The 9,643-nt window shown below is 36.9% G+C and overlaps 1 protein-coding gene across 1 annotated transcript in view; it reads right to left on the reverse strand.

The window, feature by feature from the left end:
- TRHDE (thyrotropin-releasing hormone degrading enzyme) overlaps window positions 1–9,643 on the reverse strand; it is a 205,995-nt gene that overhangs the window by 21,015 nt on the left and 175,337 nt on the right. The window contains exons 12-14 of the mRNA XM_010003071.1: window positions 4,212–4,359; window positions 1,802–1,899; window positions 1,198–1,305 (exon numbers count right to left, since the gene is read on the reverse strand). Of these exons, the coding sequence (XP_010001373.1) occupies window positions 1,198–1,305; window positions 1,802–1,899; window positions 4,212–4,359 (354 nt within the window). The remainder of the gene's footprint in view (window positions 1–1,197; window positions 1,306–1,801; window positions 1,900–4,211; window positions 4,360–9,643) is intronic.

Genomic DNA, 9,643 nt, shown 5'->3' on the forward strand with positions numbered 1-9,643 from the left:
TCCTGCTGACAATAAGAATTCATATAAAACCCTGGGGGACAGATTTCATAGTAAACATATCTCACATCACCTTATACAAAACAACTCTCTCCCTCACAGATGTCTTGTTTAAAGGTACATAGTCATAGGTTCAAGATAATTTTGTTTTTCAGAAGTTCCACAGTCATATAGGAATGCAATTTCTATTCATGCTCAGTTCATTGCTGGTTTTAAAAGACACTCAGGTACTTACATAATTGGGTATGCCTGTAAAGGATTTTCAAAGATTACAAAGACAGACGAACACTTGATTGGCCCAAGATGTATTTGAAAAATCCTACATGCTTATATGTGAACACTTGATTGGCCCAAGATGTATTTGAAAAATTCTACATGCTTATATGTCTGTAGAGACCCGATCCTTTTGTGGAGCTAATACAAGATTAGGGCTAAAAATGTGAGACTCTTCTCTTTTTCATTGTTACTTGAAAGTAAAGTACTTTGCTGTAAACCAAAGTATCATGTGGTGTACATACACACCCTATCCAGAGCTCCACATAATCAGAAAATCCATCATTCTTTCTCAAGAAGTTGTGGTCTTAACCTATACTACCCCACTGTCCATAGATCACTACATACTTAAATATTTGTATCTTCTGTCATTCAACATTTCTTAGATGCCTGCCTTTAAAAGATAAACTTCACACATCATCCACAGTCTGTGTTCCTTTGCCTCAGCTGAAAGAACCTGTCTGAATTGCCTCACTTACATATTTGTGGGCAAAACCCTACAGTGCTGCTAAAGCTCAACACATCAGCTATCATATTATTCCCTTTTTGAAAACTTACATTAGCTTTTCTATGTATACCTGAATCATTTTATTTTCCAAGTCTTCACCTTTAAGTAATTCATAACATTCCCCTCAAATACATTGTTTCATCTCTTTTCTTGCTTCTCAGTCCTTCAGCCTTGAGCTTCTCTCACTTTAATCACTTAGCACCTTCTGCTCTCCTGCCTGGACACAGGGTCTGCATTCACTCATCTTTCTTCCTTTAAACCCCTCCTTAAAACCCATCTTCTTGCCTTCTACCATATAATTTATCAGGACCTCTGCTTCCTTCCACTGTGGATTGGGGTGGGCAGGAGAAGAGCATGCCAGCTCCAGCTGTATTGCCTGAGTAGGAGAAATAGGAAATACTCATTTTAGTTCCACTTACCGGTTCCTATTGCTAGAAATCCAATCCGAGATTAATGTCGCAGCCTGCTGGTGACAGTGTTTGTTACCAAAGCTGCAGGCCAACATGATGACTTCTCGACGCAACTCTCTGTCCAAATTTGAGAAAGTGATAAGGCTGCATTAATGAATGTGTTTGAGTATTTACAAAAAGTTATTTCTTATAAAGGTGGCAGTGACTGGAAGTTGGGAAATACAGCATAGATAATCCACCTATAAAAATCTCAGTGTCAACTTAATGCCTATAGTTGCTGACACAACTAAAGATAGGTCACAGACTGAAACCAGCCCCCATTTACACTGATGCACTCTTCCTGACCTCTGTGGTCACATGAATCCAAGTTCTTAAATATCCAGTGCAGTCAAACTGTAAATTAAGGCTTAGGAAAGAATGTTTTCCAAACTCAGGAAACAGGAATTAATCCCACAGCATCTTACTCCTCTGTCTCTAACCCAGAAAGGAAAACCAGAAGGGAGACAAAGCTAGGAAAGTATGACATGCTAAAGATTAACCCAAATTTTAGGAGGCTGCATTATTACAATTATATCCTGCAAAGAAGCAATAATAAAAAAATAAATAACAGTACTCATGTTGGTAGGATGCTTGAACAAGCGATTTGTTCAGATTATTCATTGGCCATCCAAGCTTGAGATACATTGATGCAACTTGTCTTAAAATATACTCCTGAGGGGAAAAAGAAAAATGTAATATGTTAACAATTACTTTTTGAGGTTTTATTTGAAATGGAAATACTATTGGCTACTGAGTTTTTGTCTCTCCTGTTTACCTTCAAAATAATGTCCTATTTTCCAAAGATTTTTAGTTGTATTTATCAAAGCAACATGTCAACATATAATCCTCCTTCACTGCTATAGTGAGAAGCAATCTATAGAAGCAGTATTTAATTAAAAGCCTAAGATCAGACAATTTATTGTTATACACCTCTATATTTGCTATACACAAATTTAAGAAGACTTTCTCACACACTATTTTGAACTCACAATACATGGCTGAAAAGCTGCAGGAATGTCAACAGCTTGATTTCTACTCTATGGCCAATATCAACTATACCATGCATGATCACTTTAAAAATAATATTGGTTTAATATCCATGGCTGTGGCAAAAAAAAATCACATAAGTAGAGTCAGCTGGCTTCAGAATACCAAACAATGTGGCTCCAAATGAGCTGTGTATATTTAATGACACTATGATTTAAGTTTAGGTTCTTGGTGTGCATAAAAACCAAAACAAGCTCAAGACGTATTTTAGCTTACTTTTACTTTTTACACGGGGTCATATTTACATATTCTGGCCAGTTTTGAAGAAAATCACTGTCACTGTATTCAGTGTAATCTTCTGCCAGTGGAATTTACCAATTTGAAAAAGAGAACTGAGATTTAATGAACCACATAGGAGAGCATATATTTTGCTATTGTGGATGCACAGGCATGTGTATGTGATGTCAACACAAAAGGAGATTCATAGTGCAGCTTTCTCTAGCAAATGTTATTCTGTGCCTAAAAAGACTTTTTATTTCCTCTATCACCTCTGCTTTCAAAGCTCTCATTGCTATTGATAAAACACACCCAGCCATGAATTTACTGGTTTTATTTATTAGAATTGCGTTTTCTTTACACACCCGTGTTTAAAAGTGAACTAGCAATGGCAAAGTCAGAAGAATTTTCCTGTGCAGTTAACAGCAGACTAAATACACCAGTTGTTTCCACATCATTTTATATTATGGCTCTGGTTTGCATGTAGGCCCACACTGCAGGTTCATAAAGAAAGAATCTCAATGTGTCTTTATTAATCTGTAGAATATATTCTACAAAAATAATTTTCCAGTCAGCAGGCAGCACTGTGTACGTGTGTGTATATATATATACATATATATATATTTATATGTATATATACACACACACATCTATTCATATACTTCTACAAACATACATACATACAGCCACCTATAGCTTCCTGCCTGCTGAGCACGTCTGTCTTTGGACACACACACAGGCCAATTTAGGTTGAAGAAGAAAAAAAGTACCTTTTAGCATTTCAGGCTTTAGAGAGTTCCTTCATTTGAAGGCTTTACAAAATTCTGTTAAATTACAGTATGTTGGCCATTGAAATATGTAGACTACATAGTATTAATAGTAAAATTTAAAAATAACCCAAGAGTTCATAATTGTTGCTGGCTGCAATCAAATCCTCTGAACTTCATCTAACATGCTTCAGTGTAGCTAGAATATTTATTTTTTTTTAATCAGGTAAAATGTTTGTCATGTCTATCTTAATTATCTACTGCTAGCTGTTACTGCTATCCCTTTGGACCCAATTATGAATGGGCTTTTGATTCAATGATGATCTAATCCTTGTTAATTAAGGTAACTGCATTGAATTCACCATGGCTTTTTGGATTAAATAATGACTACAAATCATTACTTCAGTTGCATGCTCACTCTTCAGTTGTGCCTGCATTTGGCATCCACGCTGAGCTTGGGCATCAATCTAAATATCGCCGTGGGGCTCCTCAAAAGAGAAAATCTGGAAAGATTACTTTGGCTCTTCTAAGTGAAATCCTCCATTTGACATAATATTTTGTAGGGGGGATAAATACATTTCCTCCTACTAATCATATATGTCTTAACAAATATCACTGTTCAAATGCAAATGACTCAAAGCTTGACCATTGCTATATTTAAATAAGAGAATAATAGAGAAGAAAGCTAATATCCCTAGGTCATTGACAGTATCTGACTGGGGAATAGTTCAACTCTTGGCAAAGAACAGAGAGAGAGGCAGAAAAACAGAATGAAGATGAGAAAAGAGATAAGAGAGATAAGAGAGAGAAAAGAAAGGAAAGAAGACAGAAGACAGATAAAACAGGGGAAGGGGAATAGAGAGGGGGAAGGTAAGGGGCAGGGGGAGGGGAGGGGAGGAGAAGGAGGAAGGGGAGGGAGAAGGGGAAGGGGGAGAAAAATACTGCTTCTCTTACATTGAAGATGTTGTAGTTTTCTGTGCGGTCCAGCAATTTATCTAAAGGATAAAGAGCTCGGCTGGCAGCATGCCAAGGCAGAAAATCCTTCTCCTCTGAAAGGTATCTGATAATCTCTAAAGGAATATTCTGAGGCAAATAACCAGCTCTGCAAAATAAAATAAGTTAGTATTAAATTACTTTTACAGATGATACATGATGAGGCAAAATTTATTTTTTTCCCCAAAGATTAATTAAATTAAAGACATTTTAAAACTACAAGACAGAAAAACATTATAAACTCATCACATTATAATGATGTTAAAGTCAACTTTATATAGAACAGCAGCTCTCTTAATACATGAGCAAGCAAATTTACTGGATGAAGGAAGGCATGAAGACACATGAACAAAAACTAGATAAGCTATACCTACCATTTATGGATTCCTGTGATTCTAAATGATATTAATGATGAAGTAATTGACTTTAAGCAAAGTACAAGAAGGTGCTGCTTTGCTAGTTTCTAAGATAGAAAGCTGTCTGAATAAAATCAATGACCCAAGGAATTTTGCTTCAGAGCACATTTTTACTGTCTGTGGGCAATTGGGAAGAACTAACAGAGAAGAAGCAACCTTTAGTTTCACAGTTCTCATCCCCACCCTTTTTGCTCTCCTTTAGAGCAGCCTCATCTTCCATCTACCTTAAGCCATTTTGGAATTACTTATTTTGCTAACCTGAAGTGGCATTCAGTGTTATCACTTTGGTTAAGGATGTTTCACCACTTTGATTATAAACTCTTTTGTTCAGGTGTTTCTAAATCAATCAGCTAGAATTTTTCCCCATGCTTTTACAGTCATAAAAACATCCCCCTGCAAAGGAAGTTTAATGGGCTTCCAGGAAGGCTTTTTAATTAATAGCTTTACAAGGCTAGTGCAACACAAACACAAGCATTTGAAACCTGCTTTTTAAAACTGAATACTGGAAACCTAAATCTTTAGTATTTGCTCTTATTCTCTTTTTTCAGAACAGCACTTAACTATCCAGACTACAGAAACAAAGTGTAACCCTGTGGGTGTGATCCTCCCAGAAACATACAGGTCTACTCTTCTCCTGCCGCATGCGTTTAAATCCCAAAGGAGTTCTATACCTGCCTAAAGATTCTGTTTTCATTAAACTAAGTTAGTAAGTTAGATTTTGCAAGCTTCACTTTAGCATATGCAACAGTATGATATGTCTTCACAGACTATTTTTTCTCATTGTTGGTTGAAAACGTTCCCCTTAATTTCTATTACTCTCTGGGAAAGAGATGTAGGCATATAGCAAACAAAGAAAATTACATAGATAGTTATGGAAATTGACCAATACATACATGTTGCTATAAATGTTTATCTCAATTGTAACGGCATATAAAAGTACTTTGCTAAAGTATTTGAAATGGGCTGTTATTTTCAGCATGGTCCAAAACCACTGATTTCTTGCAAGGTGCACCACATCTGTGCAAGCCATTGTCTTCCACACTCTCTATTGGAAGAATTACACCCTGTTCCCTTCATGTTCTCAGGAAAGAAGTGAGTTCATGTAACAGCTTCAAATGTATATATCCTATGTTCTTCTGATGTCCCACTCTCAGTGTGCTTTATGTAATCTTTGTCCACATTTTGTCAACAAGGCTCTGTTCTCAACTCCAGTGACAGCACATAGTCAAGCAAGAAAAACAGGATCCCTCAGGGAGCTCACCATGTCACCCAGGAACTGAGTAGATATGTCATGAGAATAGTGGTGCTCTTAAGAGTGGGTGGCTGACAGAGTTCAATGCATCTGAAGACAGAGAAGGTAAGCTAACTAAAAATTACTCAATTTTCTAGGTATTTATTTCTGAAGCAGTGAATATGATCTGGATGAGTTTTGTCTTAATACTTTGCAAAGATGTGTAACCATCATTAATGGAGCCAGAAGCAAGCTGGATCGACTGCAGTTAAAAATTTTGGACATAATGTTAGCAAAGTGGTAAACGAGCTTGAAGTTGCATATATGTAATTAGTTCCTAATGGGATTTGTGATTATTGTTACTGATTATTTGATTGACATGAGAAAGTGTGGAAGAAGGAACAAGAGGTATAGCTCTAGGAAACATGCTGCTTAAGGAATAAACAGATCAATGTTTATTATAGCTGCACTAATGGACAGTTAGGATTACACTTCTGAAATTAAATCTCTCTATGCTAAGCGCAAAAGGGAAATAATCTCTGCAAAACAAACAGATTACTACATTTTAACCTTAACTTCTCCATAAAGACACATAGGAAGTGAAGGCAGAGATATCTATCACTTCTTGAGCTTTCAGCATTCCTAATCAGTTTCAAAATCCTGATTTTTAGCTGATAATACCCATCCTGTTCACAACAGAAACTGTTACTCTCATTAGTAACTATTTCTAACTTCCAAATTTATTTGCCATTCCATTCTGCCTGCCTCTTCCCCATCCCCCACTTTCCCTAATGTTTCCCTAAGGGTATACTCCTTCTCACAAAAACAGATTGTGATGAAGTCTGAGTTTTTCCTGTTTACTCCTGAATTTCCTCTTTCTGAGTATCACCCTTGAAGAGCTTATACACAATACCATCAAAGTCAGCACCCCACAACAACAGAATCAGTCCCAAGAGCAGGGATAGGGGTAAGACAACGTCCTTGTGGATGACATTACTACATATACAACAGCAAATATGTTACTTCAGATCACGATTTTGAGGAAAAGTGGTTATGGTTGTTGCAATAGATGTTAAACTCTCTGTCAGCATATGTTGGGCAGATGTGCTCCAAGTACAGCTGCTAGCCTGGATCTCTGAGGCAAATTGATCAGAAACATATCTAAATTCCTCTTACAGTGACAGTTAAGACTGGAATACTTCCCTCGACAAAACTGAAGTGCTTCAGAACTTTGACTTTGCAGAATGTTGTACATGTTCTACATAATGTTATTGTATGGATTTCTACAGAAAAATACAATAGCCCTATTTTTTCACTTTCAGCCACTAAGCCATGTTTATGGACCTCTTACTCCAGATACACTGCAATCCCAGACTATTTTCCATTAAATAGTTTCTGTCAAGAGGTACTGATAAATACACTTTACCTTTGTGTGTAAAATGGGGTATGTAACACATGTTATAAAATATTTAATGCATATTGCAGCTTCAAAAGCTTCAGGAATGTTGTCATTCACAAAGAAAGGAAAGAGTTTCATAATGGTAATGCCAAATACTAAGGTTACTATTTTTTGTCATTCATAGCTGAGAAAACAAGATATAAGGAGAAGCTCTCATCCTAAACCACGAAAGATAAACCATGAACTATAAAACCATGTATGGATAAAAGGCACTAAAATCCAGACCACAGATCTAGAAGCAGTGTGACTAGTCCTGGGAGATAGCATGACTATCATGGCAACCAGGTCAGCAGAAGACAAAAGGTAGCCAAAGCAGCATGTCTGTGTGGTGAGCTATGCTCTAGTATTCTGCATCTTAACAAAGCATAGAAGCTTGTTTCTTATGCTTTGTTTTTTAGTATAATTGTATTCCTTTACACTAAAAGTTGGTCCAGCACTAAGAGTGATTTCAAAACTGCATCCATCAAGATGTACTGTCTCACTTGAAGACTAACTTACACCACCAACTGGTGACAACTGCTAATAAAAACCACTTGTGTCATTTATGGAGCAGGATAATAACCAAGATGAGAAAAGAAGGCAGAATAAAGAATGAGTATGTTCTGAGTATCTCTCGAAACTCTGATGGAAAAACACAGACCTGCAGAAATGTTAAATAGAAATGTTTAACAATTATCATTACAATAATAATAAAAGTCACAGTAGAAATTTTGCCATCAAAGGCAAAAGCATAAAATTATTTCCCTGTCATATAATTATCTGGTAATATTTATTCAAAGGCAGTATAGAATATAACGTAAGTTAAGTACATACTCTACACATGCAGCTTGATTTATCATTGTCTCTTCCAACAATGTCACTGGAAGGTCAGTAACAGAAATCCTTATTTTTCCTGTGCCTTTTTAGCCATCAATCATATAGCTATCCTTAATGTCCAGCAAAAGTACTATGAGATATTGCCTGCCAAAGTCCAAATGCATGAGAGCCAGGGCTAAGAGACAAGGTTCTTTTCCAGCTTAGCCATCTCAGAGGAAAACTGAAATATTGCCTGTCACTCGGGGACTAACAGATTATAGGCTATACTGAGCCCAGGTAACAAACATAACCACTGCAGAAATAGTGTGATGTCCAATCTTATGTCTGGTCTGAAACAGTCACACTGTTTCTCCAGGTATGTCTCCAAGTAGCCACCTGAGAATCTTAGCAAACACGTACCTACACAAAAAAAAAAATCTTCAGAGGAGTTTGGGAAAGTCTTGGCAAGTATCTTAACAGATAAAATAGTCAAATCAAATAGCGTTGATTCGTAAGGATAGCCTGAATGTATACTCTTGTTCAGGCTGAGCTTTTCTCAAGTACAAGCTAAAAACTCCACAAAACCTCACCTGTGGTATCTGGAATCAAAAAGCTAGAAGTCAACTTAAGAAATCTTCTAGCAACTCTCTTACCCAAAGCAGATTCATACCAATGCCATGCCTGAAAGAAATTTGTCTTGTTTTGTTAATATAGGTATCTAGCAATAATGGCCTAGGAAAACTAGAATTTCAGTAATCCTCAGAGACATGACAGTAAGAATATTTTAACTCTGTTCTTTTGCACTGTAAATATTCATACTCTTCTCAGTAGTTCCCAAGGACAGGACAAGCGGCAATGGGCACAAGCTTGAACAGAGGAAGTTTCATTTAAATATGAGGAAAAACTTCTTAACTACGAGGGTGACAAAGCACTGAAACAGGCTGCTCAGGGAGGTTGTGAAGTCTCCATCTCTGGAGATATTCAAAACCCACCTGGATGCAGCTGAATAATGTGCTTTAGGCAACCCTGCTTTAGCAGGGGAGTTGGACTAGATTATCTCTAGAGATCCCTTCCAACTCCGACAATTCTGTGATTCTGTGAAGAGTGTCAACAGACACATAAACTACAAAAAGTAGGGATCCTTCTTTACTGTATTCTATACTAGGGGTTTTTGGTTGACATCACTGGTCACATGAAAAGGAGCTCAGACTTTAAAAAAAGCTTCTACAAGCCAGGTCTAAGCCAGCCTTCTCCATACTGAGTCATCTAAAAAAAACATAAAAATTGCTACAAAAGCAAAATTTAACAAAAATATCTGATATGAGACCCCCTGTTGTGTTATTACTTTTTCTATAATTGTCTTATCAGTGTATCAGGATGTCAGTCATTCTGTTGTCACTGTTACACAAGAGAACTTCAGCATGTGTTAGAAATGCAGCACCACATGAGTCTGACCTACTGTCTGTGTTTCTGTTTTCCCATTTGCCTGCTG

The sequence above is a fragment of the Chaetura pelagica genome, unplaced genomic scaffold (genome assembly GCF_000747805.2).
Source record: "Chaetura pelagica isolate M959 unplaced genomic scaffold, ChaPel_1.0 scaffold288, whole genome shotgun sequence".
NCBI lineage: Eukaryota > Metazoa > Chordata > Aves > Apodiformes > Apodidae > Chaetura > Chaetura pelagica.